The sequence below is a fragment of the Rhinolophus hipposideros genome, assembly GCF_964194185.1.
Source record: "Rhinolophus hipposideros genome assembly, chromosome: 7".
Taxonomy (NCBI): domain Eukaryota; kingdom Metazoa; phylum Chordata; class Mammalia; order Chiroptera; family Rhinolophidae; genus Rhinolophus; species Rhinolophus hipposideros.
In genome coordinates this window covers 94,106,730-94,133,985 of record NC_138053.1, presented here as the reverse complement: position 1 = coordinate 94,133,985, position 27,256 = coordinate 94,106,730, and the positions used below count along the sequence as shown (strand labels likewise).

General features: G+C 44.4%; 1 protein-coding gene across 5 annotated transcripts in view; it reads right to left on the bottom strand.

The window, feature by feature from the left end:
- Positions 1-5,740: 5,740 nt before the first annotated feature.
- Positions 5,741-27,256, bottom strand: part of CTNND2 (catenin delta 2) — an 840,835-nt gene continuing 819,319 nt past the window's right edge. For all 5 annotated transcript variants that reach the window (XM_081054244.1, XM_081054243.1, XM_081054241.1 and 2 more), the window contains 4 exons: positions 22,369-22,495; positions 18,463-18,594; positions 12,653-12,726; positions 5,741-6,910 (listed from right to left, as the gene is read on the bottom strand). In XM_081054244.1, coding sequence (XP_080910370.1) covers positions 6,650-6,910; positions 12,653-12,726; positions 18,463-18,594; positions 22,369-22,495 — 594 coding nt within the window. In that variant the 3' untranslated portion in view covers positions 5,741-6,649. The remainder of the gene's footprint in view (positions 6,911-12,652; positions 12,727-18,462; positions 18,595-22,368; positions 22,496-27,256) is intronic.

Sequence of the window (27,256 nt, the reverse complement as noted above, 5' to 3'; positions counted from 1 at the left end):
GACATGGTTCTGCAAATTGACTTGAATGTGAAGGTTGGCACTTCAGAACTGGAGCAAGAGCTTCAGGGTCCTTGGTTACTGAGACATCAGTCATTCAACGCTAGTGTCTTTCCCAGAGAAGCCTCTTCCCTCTGGCAGTATTGCAGAGTCCCTCTGTAGAAGCAGCAAGCACCCCCAGCCAACATTTGCTTCCGATATTGAGGCTGAATACTCTCCATGCACCGGAGGATTAGAGAAGACTTATTACTCACTCAGAGGAAGAGCTGAGTGGGCACAAACAGGTCCAGGTTGACTTGGACAGAGCGGAGGGGATGGGTTTGGGCCTTTGTAAGTGGCTATTGGATGGGACTGCGGAAATCTTCCCAAGCATGGGAGGTTTAAATTTCCACCCTTACCAAATGGGACATGAGCTCAGGGTCTTCTTATCCATCTGCTCACGTGGAGGGCCAAAGAGGGAGGGAGGGCGGGACTTAAAAGAAGTCATCAGTGAAAGATCACGAATGAGGTCAGACTTGATTACAATTACATGTACTCTCACGCAAAGGGTATTAGTTTCTCAGGGCTGCTGTAACAAATTACCACAAACTGAGTGCCTTAAAACACTACAGACGTGTTCTGTTGTGCTTCTGGAGGCTAGAAGGCAGAAACCCAAGCATCAGCAGGTTTGGTTCCTTCTGGACCCTCCGCAGGAGAATTTATTCCATCTCCTCCTGGCTTCTGGCAATCACTTGTGGCTGCAGCAGGCCAGCTCTGCCCACAGCTTCACATGACCTCTCCTCTAAGTATCCTTTAAAGGGACGTGCTCATTGGATTTAGGCCCCAGCCTACTTCTGTATGACCTCATCTCAACCCTTTGTTTACATCTACAAAGACCCTATTTCCAAATAAGGTCACATTCTGAGCTTCCAGGTGGCCATGAATTTGGGAGATGCTAGTCAACTCAGTACACAAAGTTAAAGCATTTTTGTTATCATATTTAAAAAAAATCACACTCTTTTTATCTGTTTATCAGATTGCTGAATTTGTGCACCCCAAGTGGGACTGGAGAGAAACTTCAGTCTCATGGGGTCCCCAGGAAAGGCAAGCTCCTTAAAGAGGGCTGAGACCCAGGGGCAGGGTTGGCACAGAGAGGGAGTGGGGAAGGGACGACCCAGGGATGCCAGGTGCTCAGCCCTCACGTGGGCAGGCAGTGGACATCAGTGACCTCGCTGGCTTGTTTGCTCAGTAGGGACATAGGCTGAGTCAGAAAATGGGGTGACGATTGGGGAAACGTATTGAAGCCCTGCAAGGAAGCTGGGATGTCTTTCTGTTGTCTCCTGAACAGTCTGGAGTGGTCATCAGTGCTTTAAACACAGCTCTCAAGGCAAGTACCCCATCAAGACTAAGATTTGATGTTCGCTCAATTTTACATTTTTCCATAGGCTGATTGGCTGCAGTGGTGCCAGTCTTAGATTCCTGTATTAGTCAGCTTGGGCAGTGTAATGAAACCACACAGGCCGGTGCCTTAAACAACACAAATATATGTGCTCCTAGTTATGGAGGCTGGGATTTTGAGATCCAGGGGCCAGCAGAGCTGGTTTCTTCTGAGGCTTCTTTCCTTGGCTAGCGATGACCATCTTCTCCCTGTGTCTTCACATGCTCTGCCCTCTGAGCATGTCTGTGTCCCAATGTCCTCTTGTTTCAAAGACACCAGTCCTACCAGATTGGGGTCCACCCTAATGACCTGATTTAACTTAGTTATCTTATTAACAGTCTTATCTTTAAAACTGGGGTTTAATATGTGAATTTGGGGTAAGGGGATATATTTAACTCCCAAACAATCTGTTCCACACTTTGGTGCTGAGTGTACAAAGCGTGTGCTCGTCTCTGTTGACACATTTCTCTCTCTGAAACTTATGACTGTGTTTCAAGGAAGGGCTTCGATGTGAGATGGCAGGTCATGAAGCAAAGCCAGAATGAGACCTCAAACTCCTGGCTCAATGCAGAAGGCCCAAGGCAGGCCCGTGTTCTAGATCCATCCGTGCTCTGGTCTGGGTCGGGCAGGGAGATGGGCGACGGCATCCCTTGCCCTCCGTTTTCGGAATTCCTCTTCTCCACATCTCCTTTCCCCGTTTCTTTCTCTCCTGGCTCAACTTGGAGGCCGTCCTCACCTCTGTCCCTGACGTAGCCTGCAACCCTGTTGCCTTTTCTTCCCGCCTCAGATCTCTTGAGCCTCAGGCCTCAAGTCCATTTCTCCTTCCAGGGCCGGTGTAGCTCCTGTCCCCACGGCCAGCACTGCCCTCCACCCCCAGAAAGTACAGTCTCCTTCCCATGGACCTGCCACCTTAGAAAGCTACCAGTGCTTATTAACGGCACTGTTTTCCTTGTTACGTCTGTTTTCCAAGAATTTTTGTATTGTGCCTTTTACAGGGTAACTTCTGTAAATGCTGCTTGAATGAGTGACTGTTAGTGACGTGCATTTGTACATTTATGATGTCATAAGCAGCAGAGTGCTGGTGCAGGCCTTTCTTGCTGGTCTTGCAAGCGCTGATTATTCCATTTTCAGGAATTTGTTAAGCTGGTTGTTAAGTGCGGCCATCATCAAGTATGAAATTATATAAACTTACAATTAAATGAAGTACAGTGAAAATAAAGGGAATACATACTCAGAACCCATCACAATCTAATTACTTCACTATGTTTCCTATTACTTATGCTCGTTGAGTTACTTATTTATGCCTATTTTATCTGGAAATAATGTGTTGGTCTGTTACTTCCAACTCTCAATTGGTGATGTGACTTGAAAATGGTATGTGCACTCGCAGCACAGAAACTGGCAAATGCTGTAAATCTAGAACTTTTTTCCTTCAGAGTCAGTTAAACATTCCCCAGCACATGACCGATCTTCACAAAAACTGATCTTCACAAAAACTGCAAGACAGACCAGAACAGGTATTATTACCGCCAATTTGCCAACAGGGAAAGAGAGATCCAAGATACTTAGCTGACCCAGACAGGGCTTCTGAGTCCTACCCCCATGTTTTTTCACCATTACACATTATTTATTTTGGTCACGTCTATGATAATTGAGTTGCTTCTCAATCTTTTGGCTAAGATCAAGTGTAGCCTGATAACTGAGATTAATCAACTAATGAATTCTTGATTTTATTTTTACTTTTTCTACAAAGCATCACTCTTTAGAAAAACAATGACAGAAATACAGGTTAAATTGGGGTTACCAGGTAAAATACAGGATGCCCAGTTAAATTTGAATTTCAGAAAACAATGAGAAACGTTTCTAGCATGAAAATGTTTTAAATAGTGCATGGGACAAAGTTATATTTAAAAAACATATTGGCTGTTTCACTGAAATTTAATTTTAACTGGATGTCTTGCATTTTTTTTAAAGTTTATTGGGGTGACAATTGTTAGTAAAGTTACATAGGTTTCAGGTATACAATTCTGTATCACATCATCTATAAATCCCATTGTGTGTTCACCACCCAGAGTCAGTTCTCCTTCCATCACCATATATTTGATCCCCCTTACCCTCATCTCCCACCCTCCTCCCCCCGTACCCTCTGGTCTTGCATTTTTATTTGCTGAATCTGGCAACCTTAATTAAATACTATCTATGTTTACATATTAACAAGTGGGAAGATTTCTTGCTATAGCCCTATTATTTTTTGAAATAGCCGATCTTCTTTACCACTTATTCTAATCAGCTCTATTTTTCAAATTTTACTAGTCAAAGTTATTAATAATTGTAAAAAAATGCTTATGATAACCTAGTAACTGGGCTCATGACTTTGAACTTATGAATGTGTACGTGAACGGGACTCCCAGTGTCCTGACTTTTCAGTTATCTCTAGAACAGTCTAAAACAAAATAGAACCATTTAAAAACATAGTTTTCCCTGTCCACTGGCGCTTGTTTCATAAAACAGGGTAGCAGTGACTTTCTCCTAACAACATGCTCTCAATGCCATGAGCACACTCCGGTAGCAGGTCTATTATTGTTTTTTTGTTGTTGTTTGTTTGTTTTGTTTTTGTAAAGGTTTAAGAATTCTTGGGAAAGTCATCTTCAGAATCTTAGGTCTTGAGTGAGCAGAAAATCTGGTTCAGGTGTTTCCTATTTCCTACTCATGAATGTACCTGGATCAGTCAGTTGTTGGAGAACCCATTGTAGCATCTGTCCCTGGATGCTGGCAATCGGAAGCTGGAGCTATTCGTCTGTAGTAATGTTTCATTTGTCACAAATGTTCTTAGATGCCCTTTATCTTCAACAGGAGCCAGGAGCCTGTGTTGATTAGCTCACCTCAGAAGGTGTGGGGCTAGGGATTGTGGAAATAGAGAAGGCGGTAATTACATAATTTTGTTTCTCCTATGTCTATGTCTGATGCCACAGGCTCCCGGCTGAGTTAGGTCACCCCAGCATGGCACACTGTGTGCTCTCAGAGGCTCACAGGCAGCAGAGACATCCTTGGTCTTCAAGGGTTGCAAATGTAAGTCATGCATAGACTCAAAATCTTGAAGGAATTGTGGAATTCCTGATAGAAGGAATTTTTTTCTTTTAACACATGCATGAATTTCCCCCTGCACAACTCAAACTGGGAATATGTCCTATTGTTTGCTTTTGGAAAAGTTAAAGCAGCTATTAGACAAGACATGTCTATACCAGTCTCTACCTAGTTGAACTTTACTGTCTCATTCTATGACACCGATGAAATGGAAACATTATGCTTGATGTTACATATTTATCTCTCTCTAGGAACGGGAACACTCCTGGGAGGGAACCCAGAAATGTGGAGTCCTATAGCAAACAGTGCAACAGGGTCCAACGTGTAGGTGACTTGTAGGATGATTCATGTGGAAATGTCTGTCTACTGCTGTATTCTGGAAGTTGGCTTGTCATTCACAAAAATATGCATGATCAACAACAAAAAAAATCTTTTGATTGTTTTTAAATTTGGAGAAGGTAACAGTGATTTTAGACTTTGAGCTGAATTACACTACGTAGAGTGAAGGGGAGCAAGTTTTAAAGGAAGATGGCAGCCAATTTCTTTTGTTATTTAGTTTTTTATTTTTTTTCCAAGAACAGTTAACATTTACTAGGCACCTATTGGCCTCAGTCACTTGCATCTAAAGAGCAAAGCTAATTTAACCACAGCCCGTGTTCTTTGAAATGGTTAGCCTTATTTCTTAGCTCTGTTAGCCACTATTCTAACATTCGCTTCAAGTTCAATTTTAATAATCTAATCTGTCACTGTCTACTGCTCCCTGCCACATGAACAAAAAGTTTGGGGAGGAATAAGGCGAGCCGTTTACATTTTCTGTGGATACTTCAAGTAATTGGCCCCAAAGTGAAATTATTGAGTTGACCATGGTTTATCATGTTCTGAGGGCATAAAAGATGGAGGGAAGTGGACCTGTAGAAAGAGTTGGTATTCGAGAATGACTGAATGTGTGAAAAATCCTATAACTTCACTTCAACTGGCCTAATATCCTGAGTCACTAGATGGTCAGAAGAGTAGATAGAGAACGAAAGGAACAAACTGATGTACATTTATACTGAAAACCGAAAACAAAGCTTGTACAGGATGAACAGCAAATGAAATAGCTTCTGTCAAAATAAAATCTCGCACAGGTCCTTTTTGTACATACATGGACATACGCACACCCACACACGCACAGACACACGAGCAGGAATGTGTGTTTTGTAAGCTAGGTCCTTGGAAATAGACATTCTTAGCAAATATGGATGACAGATCAATTGTAATTTATTTTCTTTTTAACACTGTATCATCATAAAGAAAACTGGTATAAATGAAAAAATCTATTTCAAATATCTACATCTAAAATTTTAGGCAGTGAAAAAGCACTTTGTTGACAAGGAGTGTGGAATGATGTATGTTAACTGTCAGAAACTGCTGAATGCCTCGCTTAGTTGCCACAAACAAGTTCACATATCAGAACGAACAATACTGCTAAATATTCCTTTTTATCCCATTTTTTTTTTGTTTTGTTAAAACATACTGGGAGAAAGAAAAGAAAAGAAAAACTGGAAATCCATACATCTTTCAAAAGTTTGAGATTGAAGCAATATTTAGAACCATAGATGAGGAAACACTGTGGCATTGGTGTAATATACACAATGCGCTTCTCTTCTTTAATCTGTAATGTACATCAAATACTTTACAACAATGCATTAACAAAAGGCAAGAAACATCTTGCTGTACAGAGGAACCCCAATGCAACCTGAAGCCTAGAATCACAACGGATGAAGAGAGTAAACAAAGCGTGAGAAGCCGTCCCTCTGAAGTGTGTGCCCTTGCTGCCTCTGTGCTTCGAACCTTCACAACCCACCACCCCGATGGCCGCCTCTGCGGCTTCCAGCCACATTCGATACACACCACACTCAATACTCTACAGCTCGAACTAGAAAGGTGTCGCAATATGTCGTATTTAGGATCCCTTTAGCTTTCCATGGACGTCCAAGTTAGCTTTCGATTCATTTAGCTTTCTAAAAGAGCTCTTAATATCTCCTTACATAGCCTTGCTATGGAACAGGCTTTAACAAACTAAAATTTGCAGGGGAGAAAATAAAAAAGCAATGTCTGTGGTACGCATGCACATGCACTGTTCCCGGAGCGCCGCGTGCCACCCGCCCCTCACACCCAGGAGTCGGGGGACGCGGGGTAGTGGCTGGTTTCATAGTTCAGTTCACTGTAGGGACGGGCAGCCGAGTAGAAGTCGACATAGTTGCCGGTGGACTTGAGTCCCAGGTGCATGGTGTACTCGCTGGCGGGAGGGCGATGGTGGACCTGGTCCTCAAAGAAGGACTCGTCGTAATTTCTCGTGGAATTCTGAAACGGCTGGTAGGTCTCATAATCTTTTCTGCTGGGCTCCTGTGGGACTGGCTGTGCTGAAACCTGCACAGAGAAGAGGGCCCACCTGGTTAGTTCGTTTCCCCTGAGTCTAACCTCCTCTGTTGCCAAGGCGCTCAACCCTCCTTCAAAGTCAAGGCTATGAACGTCCGCCAGGCAGGCATCAATCTGACACTTATCCGAAGGCTGCTCACTGCTGATGGCCATTCTTTTTAAAAACTGGTGTCTGCACCCACATGCTACTATTCCAGATAATTGTTTTTGAAAAATTATTATTGTGGTAAAATATATATAACATAAAATTCACCATTTTAACCATTTTTAAGCATAGAATTCAGTGGCATTCAGTACATTCACAGTGTTGTGTAATCATCACTGTTCATTTCCACAACCATTTCATCATCCCAAACAGAAACTGTCCCCAATAAGCAAAAACTCCCCCTTTCCTCTGCCCCCATGCTACTGCTTGTCTCTATGAATTTGAATATTCTAGATACCTCGTATAAGTGGAGTCATACAGTATTTGTCTTTCTGTGACTGGCTTCTTTCACTTAGCGGAATGTCCTTAAAATTCATCCATGTGACAGGATTTCCTTCTTTTGTCTTTAAGGCTGAATAATATTCCACTGAATGGAGAAACCACATTTTGTTTCTCCATCATCTGTTAGTGAACACTTGGGTTGTTTCCACCTTTTGACTATTGTGAATAATGCTGCAATGAACATGGGGGTACCAGTATCTGCTTGAGTCCTTGCTTTCAATTTTATGGGGTACCTACAAGTGGAAATGCTGGATCTTGTGGTCCTTCTATGTTTAACTTTGAGGAATCGTCAAACTGACGGAGCAGCTGCACTGTTTTACTGGATAACTCTTTAAAGAGGTGCACACCAGAAGCTATGGAACACAAGTGGTTGATGTTCATGTTCCCAGCATTTTCTCTATTACATCTGGGTGTTGCAATCCCAGACAAAGGGATAGTGAAGATATATGAGGTTTAACGGTCACTCAGACATCTTCCTGCCCTGGGGTGGGCTGTGATCACTGCCTGCCTGGAGGAATGGGCTTCCTGGTAGTAAGGCCATTCCGTTACACTTGCCGAAGTGACCAGGCACCACAGCCTTAGAGAGATACACAGAGAGGCACGTGATGAAAAGGGAACGCACTCCAAACATACTCTGGAGAACCAACACGTTTCTAACTTGATTACGACTTGATGGAACTCAAGAATGTTGTGGGATGATGAAGCCTTTGGTTAGTGGGAGGGGTCTCTGGGACCCCTCCGGGAAGTGCCGGGACCCCCAGCCCACCTCATTGTGCCCTGTTTGCAGTCTCGTCCTCTGCAGGTCACTGTCTGACGTAGGGGACCTTGAAGGTTAAAGGGATCACAGAAGCCTTTGAGAAATGTGAAGTCAAGAACGGCTCCCTCAGCTTGGCTATAAAGACAGTAAGACAGTGTGTTCATGGACTGACAATTAGCATTTGTGTGTGTGGCAGGGCCTAGCTATCCCGTTCCCTTCGGGGATCCCTTTCCAAGCACCATGCCCCTGAAATGAGCAGACTTTCTCAAGGCGCGGAGTGAGGACCACAGCTAGTGCACTCAGGTATATACAAAGCTCAGCTCAAGTGCAATAACCAAGGAGGAGGTCTGGTGTGAATGATAAAACAGCCTTAAAGAAACAGTTAGATCAGTTTTGAGCCGATTCAGTAATTCCCTATTAATTTAACTAGGGTTCAGCATGGAAATATCCTCCAGAAATTGGTCTTAGTTAATAGATAATGATTTGTAATTAGCACGTTGTGTGTAAATGAATGCTTGTAATGGCCTGCACGTAATTCTCTCAAGTTCGTGAAACTCCCTCTTCTATATGTAATTGATTTATACTAGTAATCAACCTGCTCTTCAAAGAAGTGAGCTTAATCACAGCTACCATCCAGGATGTGTCACACGTCTAGTGAGCGGCGGCTGAATGAATGAGGTTTCTGTCTACCTGATCCGTACAGCATAGACGTTTATCAGCCTGAGAGCCTGACCGTCAGGGGGACATTTGGAACGAATCTGCAGCATCTACAATTCAACGTTGCTAAGCCCAGGTCTGCCATGTTACTTGGGTAAGTTAAGGGGCCCTTTGCTATTCCTTGAAGAGCTACACTGAACTTCTCCACTGAGACATCATGCTGTCAACCAAGCACAGAGTGTACAAGGGGTTAGAGTAGGGAGGTTGGGAAAAATTACACAGGGAGGGAACCAGAATGTACTGTTTTTCTATTTCGGTGGGCACTACATCCAACACTTAACACATTCTTTTTTGTTTAATCTTCCAATACGCATGAACATGTCTGTACCATGTTTTCCTGAAAATAAGACCTACCTGGACAATCAGCTCTAATGCATCTTTTGGAGCAAAAATTAATATAAGACCTGGTTATTTTACTATAATATAAGACCGTATCTTATATAGTTATAATATAATATAATGTTAATATAATATAATATGATTATATAATACTGGGTCTTATATTAATTTTTGCTCCAAAACATGCATTAGAGCTGATGGTCCGGCTAGGTCTTATTTTTGGAGAAACACAGTATACAGTTAAATATGCTATATTTCTTTGTAAGTATGGAATGGACTGGTAGGAACTCAATAGGAATTTTGGGAGCGTTTAAGTAGTTAACTTAAACTTCATGACGTCTGTGACCTGTTGACCCCAGACATAAAAACCGACGGTCACAAACCTTATTTCACACTAACAGGTGTTTCTGCTAGGTGGCCTTAATCTTGGAATTCACTAAAAATGAGAATGGAGTCTGAGGTAGTCACACGGGGAGCACCACAGCTGAGCAGATGCCCGGCTCCTTTTCCGCTGAGTCATGGAAAGCCTGGTGCGCGGCTATTGTCCAGGCCCCGACCTCGTTTTGTCATGCATCGGGTTGTCTCCTTCTCAGCTTGCACTGTCCTTTGCCTTATCTCAGAGATCCGTTTGAAATCGGTTTCTTTCAGAATCGGTTTCTTTTGGAATCACTTCTTTAAGCTGAGTTGTTGTCCTTTCCGTGTGCTGAAGCTCATGAGGCCCAGCTAGTGAGTGACAAAGGACACCCAGGAGAGTAGAGCACCCAGGAGAGTAGAGGACCAGCTTTGACAATCAAACTGAATGGACCCAGAGCACCTCTCCTGGGTAAACTATGGCTTTTTACCAGCTGAGAGGTTGTGAGGTCACTTTTGGCCAGGAAAGTTCCAAAAATGAAAACATTCCATCTGGAATGGCTAGGCATACCCACATGGCCAGAGAATCTGAATTGTGGAGACTCAGATTCAAGGTCGTCTCTAGAATCATCCAACTGGAAGAGAACCAAATTGCCTCCTCTTTCCAATGGTTAGGATGGTCATCCTTTATTCAGTTCCCAAGAGGGAAAGCTGCAAGAGCCAAAGTTTATTCTAATAACAGAGTCCAAAATAAGTAGAACACTTTATTCTGTTCCCCCCAAGTTCATTGGGGTGTCATAATGATTTCCTTGGAAATATTTTAAGGGAAAAAACAACTCTCTTTGGTTGACATTTAAAAATGTTTCTTGATATTAGAATGGAATTAACAATCTAATTGCCTCCTTCCCTTTGCTGGACCTGCCGAGGGAATGACGATGGCACTAAATGGTTGCCATAGAACTCAGCTCTGCCGGTGGCCTGCTGACAACGTCTCCCTGTGCTGACAAGGGGTGCAGAGCTCGGTACCCATCCAGACTGGGTTCCAGCTGCATTTTCGTGAGATGCTGTGGCCTTGACATTCACACTAAGGCTGAGTCGAGTACCTTCTGGGGTACCATGGGAAAAGGCTACAGTAGGCTGAGCTTACTCTCACAGCAGAGATGCCATCTTAGCACATTAATTCTAATTTGCTTAAATGCTCAGAATGGACTTAGGTGAAAAGAACGTGCCCCGAGAACCATTACGGACTGTCCTCTGAATCTAGACTGCAGGCAGTCCTTTGGAATCTCCTGCAGCCAGCCACTCTGTGAGATGCCAAGGACCCCTGGACCACACCAGGGCGTTTCTTCATTGCCAACAATAGTGGAATTCCATGGAGAGAAAGGCTGGTGTAGAACAAGCCGATTCTGGTCATGAACTTGTCTCGACTTACCTAAACTAAAGACTAATCTTGCATTCGTGGGTGCAAATCTGGGTCCTATCACATCTTGATAAGTATCTTTAAGAGCTGGAGATGGTTCACTCATTATAATTGCTACTTGCTAAAAAGGATTAATTTTCATAAACAGAATTGGCATTTCCAACATATTTTGCTTCTACTTTCCGTTATGTTTGGGCAGGCATGTTGACAATGTGAATAGTTGGAGGCCACCCGTGGTGATTTCTCATGTAGAGCCCATGCCCCGATTTATTTATTCATTGGCCTCTCTGCTTTTAGCAACAACCAGAACTGAGGGAGGCTGAGTAGATGTTAGCCTACTAGTTGACATCTCAGGCAGGCTGGAGGGTACAGGCTTTCACCAGGGGGTCGCTAGCAACACCAGATGTCTTCAGGAGCAGCTGTACATGGACTGAAAAATCGAGGGCAAAAGGATACTTCCTCTACCCACTCTCATTTCTCCTGTTGATGGTGGACTAAAGAAAAAACATAATTTAAGATCGAGGAGATAGATTTTGTGTCCTTTACCTTCTTCCCTTGGAAATGGCCCTGCAGGGGACATTCTACCTGCTAGAAGAGGGTCCCTTTCCTTTTCGAAGATGCTGCCCTTCTGGATGTATAGAAATTTTCAAAGACAAGCCACTGTCCTTCCATGATAAATTTCATCTGGATATTGTGATCAAGCAACCAGGTTTCAGGTTTATCTTTCAGCCTGACTTTCCTGACAGATGGCAGGAATCCAGGGCATCGGCAGGAAGCCAGTTCTGGCAACTGTTGCTGGTAGTCAACAGGTATGAGAAATGTCAGTCCTTCTGTGATGACCACCAAAGTAGGGAAAAAAATATGAAGTTGTCCATCAAGGAAGGAGCGGAGGCTGTGCCTTTTGGCTTTTACAGTACCCATAGAACCATGGACAAAATGAGCCTTTGATGAATGTTGGCCGATTAACACACACACATACAAACTTAGACTGGTTCTTTAAGTACCTACCATTCCAGAGCTCCTCAAACTTGAACATGCACAAAAATCACCTAGACACCTTGATAAAATGTGAGTCTGATGCAGAAGACCTCGGATAGGTTAGGGTTAGGGCCAGAGGAGAATTTCTTCTGCATTTCTAGCAAACTCATGGTGATGCTGGTGGTTCCCCAACTAGACTTCGAATAGTAAGCAGTTTAAACTGCATCCTATTTAGTCGTTCATATGGAAGTTGATGTATCTGTTTCACTTGTAATTACCACACATAATGAATGCTTTCTTCCGAATAAGAGTTGGCTGGGTTACAGGAGGTACTTAAACCTGGCGTAGTACTCAGATAACTTGTCTCATAACCAGCATCTTCCGCTTGTATAAATGGGGCTTGCTTTCCTTCTTTAAGTTTTGCATCACAGGAGGAAACTTGCTTTCCACCACGAGACAAGGCGTGTGGTTGTACTAAGTCTGAGAGTGTTGTCAATTTGAGGCTGTTCTGATGACGGCCGCCACCCACATGGATTCCGTGTGACGTGTGAGAGAAGAGCAGCATTCTTTTCTTTTTCTGTTCTTTATGCATGTCACGTCGAAGTTAACTGATTTTTACAATGCCCGCATAATTCCCATGAGTCAGAGGGGAAAATACATACAAACGTTCTGCAGCTCATTTACCTGGTTATGTTTGATGTCTTCTGAGGGTGCACCATATGAATTCCTATACAAAGTTGAAATTCCAGTATTTTGAGCTGAAAGCAAAAGGGAAACACAAGTATTAGCAAAGAAATCAAGATCTCAAATGGGGACTAATGGTTATCGAGGCAAGTTCTTGCCCTAACAACCTTTCTCGTGGACCATTCCAGGTGGAAGAACTCCTTTGGCCCCGGACACTTCATTTTTGCATATAGATATTAAGAAAGAAGAACAGTCCTCTAAAATTCCCATAGCATGTCAGCCTCTTGCAATAATGTACAGATTCTAGACAGGGTCAGGGCAGGTGTGACAAACAGATGGTCATTTTGCAAGTTTTATTGCCTTCCTTTCTGGTGAAAACTGGCGGATAATAAAAGCTTGTCACCTGCACTGAAGCATGAAGGAATCTGTATCAGCAGCTTAGTTTTTAGCTGGAGAATGACAAGAATGAAATTTCGAATTCAAGCTCACAGAAGTGCTTGATCATCTTTCAGACAGGTCATTTCTCAATGGCCCAAAGGACAGGCAGGAAGCACCACCTGCTTGTAGCCTGCGCGTCTGGGGTCTGGGCGTCTGTGGCTGTGGAATCCCTTTAGACACAGAGATAAGAGGCAACCCCCGCCCCTCCCCGCCGCAGACTGGTGAGCAGCCTGAGGTCTAGTTGAAAGGAAGGAAGGTCTTTTCCAGTTACTTCCACAGGCCTGGGGAGGGTGCCTTTTTGCCCACCTCCTCTGCTGGAACCCTCCAGGCTCGAGCCACAGACCCAGAGGAAGGGCCCAGGGGACCACTCCCCTCATAGCAACTCTAAGATCTGATTAAAGAAAGCTTTGAAAATGTTTGTCGAGGGTCACTAGGGCACAAAACACTCTAGAAATAAAGAAGGGCTTATGTTTTGCTTCCAGTGTCTATGGAATAATGAAATAGGATGACACACTGTCTTTTGTCTCACAGACACAGGCCTCTCCTGACACAAAGTCAGGGTAACCTACCATTTCACCCATGATTATTACTAAAAGCCCATCATAACTGTGCAATAAAACTCCTTTTGGAAATTTTACTTGGGAAGTGAGGGCCGAGAGCCCATTTTCAATTTTAAAGACTACTCAGACAGACTTTCTGGTTGAATACACGTCCCTCTTGTCTCTATAGTACTGTGAAAACTACCATCTCTTGCCGGGATCACTCTTACAGAATCCTCTGCGACTGCCCAGCTTCCGCTCTGCCCAACGCTGCTCCTTTGTCCATCTTCTTCCCAACAGTTGAGCGAGCATCTTGTTAGACATGTTGGATTAGGTCACTCCCGCTGCTTATAGTGCTCAGTGCCCTGTCTGGGATTATGGTCGAAGCCAAGCTCCCCATTACGGTCTACGAGGCTCCAAATGAACTGGCCTCTGCCTAACCTCTGCAGCTTTTCCTGCCCTTCTTTGGGGAGCCACAGCTGTGCTGGCCCATGTTCCTTGCTCGAGTTTGCCAGGTTTGTTTTGCTTCAAGGATGTCGCACTGCTGATCCTGCTCCCTGGACCTCACTTCCCCGAGACCCTGGGCTACCTGCCTCTCCTTGCTGGAGGATAGGATTCGGCTCAAATGTCTGCACCTTGCCCGTGTCAGTTAAAGTAACCCTGCCCATCTGGCACCTTCTATCTCAGGACCTTTCTTTTCTCCGTGATACTTAGCCATGTGTCATTACCTTGTTGGTGAGCGTGTTTATTGTTTAGCTTGTGTGTTACCTACCTTCACCTAGGAGAGCAGAAGCTCCAGGAGGACAGAGATCGGTCTGTCCTGACACCTTTGCAGGTATCCTGGCATCTGGGACAATGCCTGGCCTCAGTGGATGTTCACAGAATGAGTGCTTTGTTTGCTGAGTGAACGAATGAATGAGTAAACCTTAGAAAATCTTCCTTCAGAGCTATACTGTGCTGATAGAAAATGTCACTTCAAAAACAACAAAGGTGAATTTTTTTTTTCTGTTAGGATAAAACTCATTTTTATTTGATAGACCAAGCACTGCTATAGCCTTGGCCCCTGTCATGTTTGTGGCTTCTGAGCTAAAGATGTTTCTACTGGAAACAAAGAGCTTTTCTCCTGCTCTTTGGCCACTTCACCTGTTTAGAGGAGTCTGTGTAGCTGAGACTGAACTTCTGGCCTGTGCAGACACATGAAGCAGGTGTCTTTACAGATACTCTGTCCCAGATGCCAGGATACCTGCAAAGGAATCTGTCCCTATATGTCTGAGCTCAGAGCAGACTCACAGCAAAATGCTTTTCTTTCTTTCTTTCTTTCTTTTTTTTTTTTAAGATTTTATTGGGGAAGGGGAACAGTGTGTACTTGCAGGACTTTTTTTTTCCAAGTCAAGTTGTTGTCCTTTCAATCTTAGTTGTGGAGTGCGCAGCTCAGCTCCAGATCCAGTTGCCATTTTTCTAGTTGCAGGAGGCACAGCCCACCATCCCTTGTGGGAGTCGAATCAGCAACCTTGTGGTTGAGAGGACACGCTCCAACCAACTGAGCCATCTGGGAGCTCAGCGGCAGCTCAGCTCAAGGTGCCCTGTTCAATCTTAGTTGCAGGGGACAAAGCCCACCATCCCTTGCGGGACTCGAGGAATTGAACTGGCAACCTTGTGGTTGAGAGCCCACTGGCCCATGTGGGAATCGAACCAGCAGCTTTTGGAGTTAGGAGCATAGAGCTCTAACCGCCTGAGCCACCCGGCTGGCCCTCTTTTTTTTTTTCCTATAGGCTTCAATTTCCAACTGAATCAACATATTGAAGATTAGAATGGCTTCAAAAGGCATAAGAGAGACACTGATGAGAACAGAACAGACCGCTTGATGTAAAGGCATTTGGGAAGCTCAGACGGGAGGACAAAATCCCCAGGTGAATTTTAAAGTCAGGCCGTGTAGGTGCTGGGATCACACAGCTCTCCTGTGATGCGTGCTTCTGCACAGGTAATGTTCCCAGGGAATCGTGACCGCAAGAAAAAGCTATAACAATCCTGCATGCCTGAGTGAACAGCTGACTTTGGTTTTCTGAGGGCTCCTCAGTGGCAGGAAACACTAAAGAGAGAAGACATTTTAAGAGACTCCATCTAAGCTGGAAAATGAATCCAGAAAAGGTGGGTGGAGGGAAGGCTGGATTAAAAACCTAAATGGATCTGAATTTCTAAGATCTAGTAGGTGAGATGATAACCAAGGCAAAGAACTGCTTTCACTTTAAATTTTCCCGTATTGCATTTTGAGGATGAAGCTTCCCCTGGTTTTCTCACAGCAGAGGGAATGTTTCCTTTGGGGAAAATGGTAGGACATCCTCTGATGCCTTAGATACAAGGAAGTGGCAGTTTTTCAGATATTTTTCAATGCAGAGAACTTGAAGTCTCCCCCGGATTTATTGGCGAATGAGAAGAAGTACTGCTCTTGATGTGGAGGTGATAAGAAATGTGATCTTCAAGTAAGTGGTGGGCACTTGATGAAGTGCTGCGGAGCAGAGGCTGGCAATCCATCCTCTCCTGTGTGAAATGCTGGCGCCCACCCACTTGGCTGGGGACTTAGTCATGCCACTACGGGTCTCACCAGCAACACTGACACCCTTATCTCCACCATCCGCACTACCAACACTCCTACAATCACCACTTCCTCCATCACCACCTCTACTTCCTCCGTTACCACCACCATCACCATCATCACCATCAATACCTCCTCCGTCACCACCAGCAATGTGATAATAACAACTACCTTTTACACAGTCTGTGTTGGCTTCAAGGGAGCCTTCCTGTCTAAACATATTATTCAGTAAAGACCTTACTGTGCTTCTAGGCTTCCTACATGACTGATAGTGTAGTACTACATGGCATTTTTAAGTAAATTAGAGCAACGTTGTTTAAGCCTCTACAGAAGTTTGAAAATTTGCATATATCTCAATACTGGAGTTGTCAAGGTCCCTGATATTTTCTAGGGAAACTAAACATCAGAAACATAACAGATTTTATTTTTTACTTTATTATGTGTGCTGGGCATGAACATGTACCATTGGAACTACTTCAACATAAACACACCCACATTTCAAAGCTTTCTGGATAGTTCATTCCACTGGGCAAGAAAGTTAAAGTTAAACTTAAATAATAATGTGGTCAATTTCACAATGATTCTTGTCATTATAATCTCAATTTGTCATCAGACTGCCAGTGATGTGTGTACCTAGGGCAATAATAATCACAAAGTGACTGGGTCAGGTGAATTTTGTGTCACTGCTACTCTGGAGTAATCAGTACAAATTAGATTGTCCTCTGAATGTACTGACTCTAGGGAACCAGCATCTAAATTCATAACTTCCTTTGTTCATGCTCATCTACGACAGGGGCAACACTGATGGGGAAAAATAGTGCATGAGAATAATATGTCCTATATAATGAGCTCAGTTCCCCCATTCTTGAGACAGTCCAGGAGGAAGGGTGAGACAGCCCCTTGCAGGGTCATAGAGGCAGAGTTCTAACATCGGGGTGGGGATCCAAGAACGTCTGTTTACTATGCTTCTCTTTAAGCAGCCCTGCAGACTTAGCATGGAGAACACTGCCTGTGGGGTCAATACATTTACCATTAGAAAAAACTTCTCAGGCATCCTGGTCTGGAAGACACCTCAATACATCATCCAATTTCTCTGTTCTGCCTCTCTGAATGTCTACACCTAACTAATATTAGAGAAATGCGCCCCATGCTTTTCAGGTTCTTCTGCTAAGAGGGTCTCAGTGTCTGTTTAGGGTTGTGTCGTTCACATTCCAGTTTTATGAATGGCCCCATCTGGCCCTGTTCTGTTACAGCCCTATTCCTCATGGCCTGTTTTCAGGAGAGACCCATCTCTACACCCATGTGGCAAAGAAGGATGTGGAGTCCCTCATTAGAGATCCTGATGGCTCTGGCAGCTCTCCTTTCAAGGCATAACTCCCAGACTTTCCTTCAGTACCCCCAAGTCCTGCTTCTTGAAGGAGGGGCTAACCGGGCAGGGAGAGGTCTGTGGAAAGTCTGAAGGGGACACAAAAAATGTGAATGACAAGGAGAGTTGTACAGAGTGAAAGGAGAGTTAAGGCCAAGTCTGATTATTAGGCTGGGCAGGGCATGCTGGAGGAATGGTGACTGGTACCAGTTTTGGCCTCCAAATAGTCTCAGCTGATGAGAAAGGAGAGACAATGGGTATGATTGGGGTAGTGAAGGATGAAGAGCATAAAAGATCAATGCCTCCCTAGGGAACTGTGGTCATTGATTCTAATGTATCTTCTTGGGAGTTTGGTTTCAAGGCCAAAGGAGAAATGCCTCAACAGAAGTTCTGTGGGTTTCCCTTAAATCTGCTTCCTTTGCTCCCCTTCTATCTCCCCTCCTCCCCTTCTTTTCTTATCCTCTTTCTTTTCCCTCCATTCTAATGGGCAAAGCTTGGCTATACTGAAAACCATCTTGGGTTATGCCAACTACAAAGAAATTTACAGTGACTTCTCTCTCTAATGTGACAGAATATTATGAGCTGGGCAAGTGAGAGGGAAAGGAGTAGTAAAGAAAAGACTGAGGATAATGTGTGTAGCGGACATTGTCTCTGAGCTATTTTCAGGGATAAGATGCTTAGGTTTTACATCTCCAGCTAAATCTCCTCACCTCCAATTCCTGGGGATCTTCACTGTCAAGCTTTCAAGTTACCGGCTAGCTGCTAAGCCCTGCTGAGCTGTCTAGCATGGCCTGAAGTCTGATGTCCCAGCCCTCTGCCCTGTCCCAGGTTAAGTCACCAGCTCCGAGGAGGAAATGCACAAAGCTGAGCTCACCTGTCATGGTGTCTTTCCTGGAAGTGTGTTCTCCTTTAGTTCCGTGGTAAGTGGCATTGCTGCCAGTGGACTCATAGTCTGTTTTCCTTTCTTTGAGGCTGATCATTTCCCGAGGTGAAGCTGGGGCACTTGCTACATAAAGAAATCAAAAGGATGACTTTTTGTGTCTCATTCCAGAACAGGGATAACTTTTCACACAAGCAGTTAAGGTCGTAAATACACCTGGCTCAACATATGTCAGTATGTTTGCATGGGTCTGTTGATTTTCTTGTTCTTTGGACTCTTGTCTTTACCTAGTCCCTTACCCTGTATCATCTGGTGCTTTGTAGTTAAGGGGACACATAACTTGGAGGCAGGTAATTAAGGACTATATCGTGGAGCCATCTTCCTTAGAGAGTCATCCTAGAGGGAACATAATCCTCCCCAGGTGTATAGGACAGTTTTAAGAATGAGATCTGTCTTGGTTTCTTTATTTCTCTTTTCCTTATACTTTCCTTCCTCTCTCTCTTCCTCCCTCTTTTATTTCCTTTCTTCTTTCTTCCTTCCTTTTATTAATTAGATGTGTTTTAGAGGAGCTACCACTGATATTGAGGAATCCCTGATGAAAATAAATGCAGTTTTATTTAAATACCACGTCATCCAGAAACTGCTTAAAGGAAAGCAGACGAAACAACTCCCCACACAGGATGATGGGTGGGACAGAAACAATCCAACCTGCAAAGATCAGCCTGCTGGGGTGGGCTGGGGGCAGGGTGGGAGGACAGCCCCTTCTTCCTAATGGAACTTGCTCCAAGCTTTTTTGATAAATGTCCCCAACAATTGCCCTCCCTCACCTTGCACCTCCACCCCTCACTGCCTGTCAGACTGGGGAATGAGCCCTGTCACCCCTTTGTGTCTCCATTTCTACAACGATAGGTTGTGATTAGGAGATTCCCTGGGAATTCCATGTTTCTTTAACAAACGGGTCCCACAACACAGGAAAAGCTGAACGTGGAGGTATAAGGAAGCAAACAAAAAGAGGTTTAGTTTTCTTGAAAGCTCAGATGGATCGGGAAGAACTAAGCCCTGTTAATGCAGAGACGTGTTGGAGGAAGTGGAGTAATACCTGTGTGTGCGGGCAGTGAGGCATCCAGCCGGGCACTGCCCCCCCCCCCCGCCCCATGGTTGTCCTTACATTGGTCTCCATACTCAAGATGCCACTCATATCCAGAGCTTAGTTAACTGTATCTAACTCAATATGAGCTCAGCAAAGCACTCTTCTGCCTTGCTCCCCCAGCTGCTTGTGCTCGAGCTTCAGAAACTCATTGAACCTTGGGACTCACCTGAGAACTTAGGGAGTCAGGACCCGACCTAGATCTTTTGAGTCTGAATTTTCAGGGGATGGGCCTAGGGATCTATATTTAATAAGCAGACGTGGTGATTATTAAGGCTCGGGGAACCCTGATTTTTAGGATAAAGCCCTCTTTCCTTGCCTAGTGTCTAAGACTTTCCCCAATCAAGCCGCAGTTTACCTGTAGCTTATTGTACACACTCTCCCTGGGGTCCCTCAGCTCTAGCCCCTGGGTAAGCCTGATCCCTGAGCATACCTCTCTTTTCACTCTCTAAGTCATTTGATTCATTTCATCAAACTTAGTATCTTCTACGTGCAAATCTCTATGCTAGGCACTGGGGGACAGAAACATGAATCACTTCACACTTTCTGAACTAGAGGCGTTCTCAATCAGGTGAGGAAGTGGACGTGCGGATAAACCAGAATAAAAGGCAGGGTGCTCAGTAGACGTCACAGACAAATGCTAGGAATGGGACTTTGTTCATTTTGTCCTGACACCTGAAACGCTTCCCATCCACTTCTCAAACCTATCAAAATAAAATTGAGGCACACTGCTCAGCTCTTGAAAGTCCTCAGAGGTTGCCAATCCTGGTTGCCCATTAGAATTACTTGGAATAGTTTAAAAAATACAAATGCTTGAGTCCCACCCAAAACCAGTTGGGCCAAAAATCTCTGGGTGCAAATCCAATGGGAAGACAGAGAAACAAAGTCAGCTGGACTCCGTCCAGTTCCTGCGTGTTCTCAGGCCACGCTCTGCTGCGTCTGCTCACCTCCTCGTCCCTCTGCCCTCCTCTCTGTCTTCTGCGTTCCCTCCTTCTCTCCAGGAGAGTCCCTTTCCTGCCTTTGCTCCTTGGCTTCTAGGTCTTTCTGCATCAAGGCTAGCCTTTTATTAGTCACTGCCAGGCAATCACGAAGGAATGATATTTTAGAGCCCCTTGACCAAAGCTTTTAAAATTAGAATCTACTACTGCACAGATGGTGGGGTTCATTAAACCACATCAAGTGTGTAATTATCTCCTGAGACCTCATGCACCGTGGTCTCTGGTAAACAGGGTGATACTCTGGGGAAAAATCAAATCATGCAAACAAGTGTTTATTAGGTGTCTTGGATGTGCCTCGCCTAGGAAATACCAGGCAGCACCTTCCCTAAATGGCGAGAATGCTCACAGCCTGCTAGGGGCTGCTGCTCCTTCTGGCACCATTCCATCTTCCTCACGCTGATTGGTTCTTAGCAATTAGAGCTTTTAAAAAGATGCCATCCTTGTGCTTCCCAGACTCAGCGGTCTTTACCTTTTTAAGAATTACAGAAGTCTGACCATAAAAGGCCACATCCGTGCTTCTGAGACAGGTGGAAGTTTCTCCAGTCTGCCGGGGTGAGGGTTCTATTCGCTCGTCTAGTCTGGGACTAAACGTTAGAGAGGTAACACCACACTAAAAGCTTTCAAAGGTCTGGGAGAGGCTTCTTTATTTCAGTCAAATATTCCCCAATCATTTCTGAGTTTCCTCATTATCCTGACAGTCAAGTGCGGTGTCAAGTTTTAGGACAAATATCCTCGAGGGCAGAGGGGCCTCTGCTGGGGCACGCTTTCTGCTGTGCCCTCTGAGTTCCAGTTTCAGGAAGCGTTACTTCCTCAGCAGGGGGAGAACAGCAAAAAGCAAAGAGAAACTTTTCCTAAACAAAAGCCAAATAGAAGTGTGTGTGTGTGTGTGTGTGTGTGTGTGTGTGTGTATGTGCGCACGCGCGCGCGCATGCATGTGGACAAACACATAATTATTTATCCATCCTTCTTTCTCACAAGAACCAAAATGCAGAAATCAAAAGAAGAGTTTCAAAAACTTACACTTTGACTAAAATCACAATAAAACATATGCCATGTATATACGAAATGATATGCTCATATTTCGCCCTTAATTTTTTCTAATCGTTGGCATCATATGATGTGATTGAAAAGGTGTATAAAAATAAAGTATCTTTTCAAGTACATAAGAAAAGTTAGTTCAAAATTTAAGCAATGGGAAGGTGGCGAAATTTGAAAAAAATAAACTAAACGACTTAACAGTTATGGTTGACTGTAATAAGAATTTATCAATGATTTATCTGCTGGTTTAAAGGCAATAATAAAAAGCTAATCAGATATGGAATGGTAATGACACCCTCAATGATGTAGTTTGAATGTATGTCATCCTAAAGGAAGAAATAGCACATTCTCTCTCCTCTCCTCTGTTATCCCAATGAAAATCAATAAAATGCAACTCAAACTATTTTAAGTTGGAAAAATGTCCATGGAAAACCCTGATGTGCGAACACTTGACAGTTTTCTTTATCCTTGTTCCTCCCTGAATGTCCGTCACATGCATTTCGTGTACATGACAGCGGTTAGAGAGTTTTAGAAATCTGTTAGAGAGATTTGCTCTGAGTCTGTATGTACGTAACACAAAGTGACCGTTGTAACAAAAAGGAAGCAGATTCATTTGATATTTCTGCAAACGTTGGGATGGGGACTGCTCTCTCTGCGGGGTCAGCCCTGGGGCTGGAAGGAGGGAATCAGGCCTGGCTGGCTCTGGGCGTCTCTTACCTGAGCGGTTGTTGGGAGACACGCGTACAGGGGAGATGGAGGGCGTGCGGGAGGAGGAGTAGGGCCTTTGCCGATCCCTCTCGATGGTTGAAGATGAGGCTACAAAGTGATACTGTGACCATCCATCCTGCAAAGACAGCATGCTCCTATTAAGTGGGGAAGGCAGAGTGATTTGTCGCCTCCTGACATTTCCACGTTCCAAGCATCTGCATTTGCAAAACATTTCAGCAGTCTGTCAAAAGAGTTCACGGAGCTGTGTGCCATCGTCAAGGTTAACAGAGATGTGTGTGACTGGAGACCCATCTCCTCTGTCCTCCAGGAAGCCTGACATGGCAGGGCCTGCTTTTAATGCTTCCTCTCCTTCCCAAATGTGGAATAAGTGGTCTCTTGACAAACCTGCTTCGGCCAGAAGCTTTTATTTAAATGAAAATATCATGCTCAGAATGTTGGATGACCCTGAAACTGTCTATTCTTTGCCTACCTGGTTCCCACTGTGTCTGGCTCTGGCCCTCTTTTCAACCATCTTCCAAACGTGTTTCCTCTTTTGTTCTCTGGAGCAGTGTGTTAGGGATCAGAATACAGAGCGGCGTCCTGCCTTCTGGTTTCTCTCTTTACATTGTTTCCAGCCTCCTCTTGGCCACAATGTCCCATCCCTACCCGCTCAAAGCCTTCAGCACGACTGTGCCTGAGTATTTAGTCTAGACTTGTATGGTCTGTGCTTTGCCCCAGGAATTATAGTTTCCAATTTAGAGCATACTCAAAATTCATGAATCCTCCATTTAATCCTTCCAATATCCAGTTAATATAGGAAAAGCATATGTACTATTTTTCATTATAAAAACCATATAAATTATGGATCATTTTATGAATTTAGAAGAAGAAAACAAAAATAGCCAATAATCCACCAACCCACCCCCTCCCGCTCCCTCAGAGATCTCCTGATGTCATGGTATTTCCTTCCACTCCTTTTTCTCTTTTAATTCAAGTTTATTTCTATCAAAGTAATATGTTAAATAGCACAGATAGTAGAACAAAGAAAAGCAGACCCCTACCCGACCCCCACTTCTGTTTCACAGAGGCAATCATTTTCAACTCTTTTAGCTTTTACTTTTTCTGGTAATATTTACACTTTTGAGTGACTCAATGCTCTATAAAGAATCTTTGCAAATATAAATAGAAAAGAGTTAATGAAGAATAAATTTCATACTCATTTCAATATTTGTGTCTTTGTTTATCTATTTCTCATGACTCCCACTCAATTTGACAGATAGGATAACCAAGATTAGAATTATGGCATTTTAAAAGCTATTAACTAGCACATATTGAGTACTTACCACAGGGCAAGATATTCTCAACAATCCCGTGGGCTGGACACTATTATTATCTCCATTTTACACAGGAGGAACCTGAGTCTTAGGCATTTAATAGGCCACCCAGTGCCAAACAATAATCAAGTAAAGAAACATATTAATACTAAGATGTGGCATACTGGTAAGTGCTTGAAAGGAAACAGGTTTAGGGATGTGAGGAAGGCAGGTAGGAGTGTGGTGTGGCAAGTTTACGGAGTGTGGTTGGCCAAATATTCTGGGAACAGTGAACATGGCAGCAGCGTCCTGGAGAATGACAAGGAACCAGACACTGAAGCCAGGCTGGGGTTTCCAAGCCAAGAGGAGATATGAAGGCCCTGGGGTGGGGCAGGGTCTGGCTCGTGAGAGCTGTGACTAAAGAGGAATGAGCAATGGGGGTCCAGGAAAACAAGAAGCCTTCTGAATATCTAGGACAGTTTTGAGGGGGAGTAGAATGGAAACAGGGAGACTGGTGTAGAAGCTATTCCCCTGGAGAGAGGGAGAGATGACCCTGGCTGGATGGGGGCTGGTGATGAGCAATGGGCAGATTTGGCATCTGTGGGGAGGATTTGCTGATGACTTGGCTCCTGGGTGTGGGAGCCCTACCTTGATGCTTCTGATGTAGGTGGCATTTATTGCACCGAGAACACTGGGGGAGAAGTGGCTTTAGGAGGTGAAAGCGATACTGCTATGTGCGACTATGTGGAGTTAGAGAGGCCTGCTGGAAATGAAAGGGAAGACGGAGGACAAAACAGAATCTGCAAATCGGGACTTCAGGAGTGATGTCAGCGCTCGAGATAAGATTCTAGAGTTCAGCACGTAGATATTATGTAAAGCAAAGAGAACAGATGGAGACCTTGCCCACGAGTGCAAATAGATGAAAGCAGAGGACACAGCAGAAAGTGAGCCCTGGGACACTCTGATTCTTATTCAGAGGGTTCAAAGAGTAGGAGAAGACTCAAAGGATACTGAGAAGGAATAGAGTGAGGTGGGAGAAGAACCAGGAAAGTGTGAGGTCAGGTGAGACTAAGAAAGAGGGTGCATACAGGGGGAGGAGAAGACCAACTGAATAATAAGGAGGACCAAGAACTGACCATTGGGCTCGGGAAGATGGAAGTCAGCATGACTGGGACAAATGTACTTTCTTTGGTCAGGTTGGTAAATGTCTAGCTCAGATGGGTTCAAGAGATAATGAGAATGGATGAAGGGGAAATGGTCTGTCATCCTGTGGCACACAGCATTTTATACGGTCATGGGCACGACACAGCACAAGGATAACACTGGTGACTCAGGAGAGGAAAAGAAAAACCACAGGAGGAAAGTCCTTAAGAAAGGAGGGGTTGATAGAGTTCAGTGAACAGTGGGGTCATCGGCCATGGAGAAAAGACAGGACAGAAAGACTGTGCAGCCACCGATGTGGCGAGGAGAGGGTTAGATGTGGTGACAAGGAGGCAAAGATGTTCTCTTTTGTTTTCTTACATTTTCCGGAGCGGTTAGATGAGAAGTGAGGTCATGCCCTGAGAGTGAGAAAGAGTTGCAGTTTAGGGAATAGAAGAGGAAAGAGGAAGAGAAGGAAGGGGAAAGGAAAGAAGAGAAGATGTGAAATAATTCTTGAGGTAAATGGAGAGTAAGTTGACTCTGGGCAGTGGTCCAGTGGCCAGGAGCTGAGAGGCAAGTTGAGGCAATGAATTCAAAGTGAGAAGACGAATCCAGCCACATTCAGCTGCCCTGAGGCAGGTGCGGAGTAGATGGTAGTGGATGGGGGTGGTCAGGAAAGTAACTGGAAGGAGACAGGGACAAGGGAGTGTAAAGGACACATCATGGAGGCCCATGGATTGAGAGGAAAGTGAAGATATGGGGGAGGAGATGGAGAATGAAAACTAGTCAGTGGATTGGAGCCTTTTAGGATTAAAAGGCTCATAGGCTGTTGGAGTGGGGGTTACTTCACAGATGCCAGGGATTTTCTTGAGGGAAGCGAGCGGAGCAATTTCTAGAAAGACTTACGAGGAGCAAAGAGGATAGCTACCCCCTCTTCCGAGCCTAGGGATGTGGGGTGAGGGGGATGAGAAATGAAATAATCATCCCTTGAGGTTGCAGGGGAATGGGCGGGAGTCATGTCCTCAGGGACAGCCTGGTATCAGAGCAAGAAGATTAAAGCAACATGACAAGAGATCGGGATTTGCTGAAAGCAGACCATGGGTTCCCAGGGGAAAGGAAAGGGAGCTGGGCAGGAGGAAGGCGAAGTTTTGGAGCAGATCACTGCTATTCATAGCCTTTGAATGCTGAGCCCAGAAACCATGGATGCCCAGGAGCTTGGGCATTCGGTGGTTGTAAGGGTGAAATTAGGCAAATCAATAATGCAGTTAGACTGAGCTAGTTTACAGCTTGACTCACCACATAGCTCACTATCTAGCTACCTGTAATTAGACTTAGTTTGTTTGCAGTTAAAGCCATCCTGATATTAAGCTGTTTTCTCTTTGTTTCTGCCCTCACTGATTAACTGAAGAACACTGTTTGTTCCCTTTCTCAAGGCCACCCATGCCCTATTAATGAACAAATCCTAACCTCGAAAAGAGCAATTTCTTAATTCTTAGGTGCCCGGACACGGGAATGCAATTGACAACTTCCTTGCAGTTTTTACTAGTGACACATTAAAGTCCCAGGCCTCGATGGCTGAGTCCGGAGATAACACCGTCTTCAAACAGACCAGACCCCAGGGAGGATGTCAGCCCTCAAACCTGCCTAACCAACACCCCCTTCTCTATATAAGAAAAAGGTAACCTGAAGTTAAGTGGAGCTGCCTATCAGGCTCTGCCCTGGCAAAGGAGTTTGCCAGTAATTCTCTTCCAAACTTGAATAAAACCTTTTTCTTGCCCTCCCACTTTATAGAGTCTGTGAATGCTTTCACCGTTTGCGAACGACCGGCGTTAATTCCATGCCACGACAGTGGTGACTGAGGTAACGAGGTAGGAAGGGCTTAAGGTGAAAATCCTCCTTAGGGGAAGGTGGGAGCGAACTACCGTGAGGGGTGGGCGTCAGGGCAGGAGGAGAAAATGTCTCCACAGGAATCCTGTGCATCTCCCTGAACTCCTCGGAGGGTGGTGGCAAGGGCTGGAGGGAGCAGTCTGACAAAAGCATGTGCAGGATGGAAAGATTTCAAGTGTGTGAACTCACGATGTGGAGTAAAATATTTGTTTTAAAAAGATATTCCTTCGTTTGGAAGAGAATGCTTTGTTGTTGACAGCAAAAATCCTTAAATACGACTAAACAGAGGCAGATCATTTTATGTGTGTCTCACTTGCAACTGAGAAGATGTACTTTGGGGTCCCAAATAGTGGCTCAGGAAATTGCTTTAATCAAAACCTTGGCTTGGTCATGAATAAATAATAATATGCCATATGTCATGAAAAGTGAGCAGGGTACTTCACATGAAGAGTATCGGCTAACATTTGATATATTCTAACATCAAAGGAGACACTAGACAAAAATAAAGTCCAGGCTTGGTTTTACTTGGCGAGATGGCACTGGATTACTCAGTACCT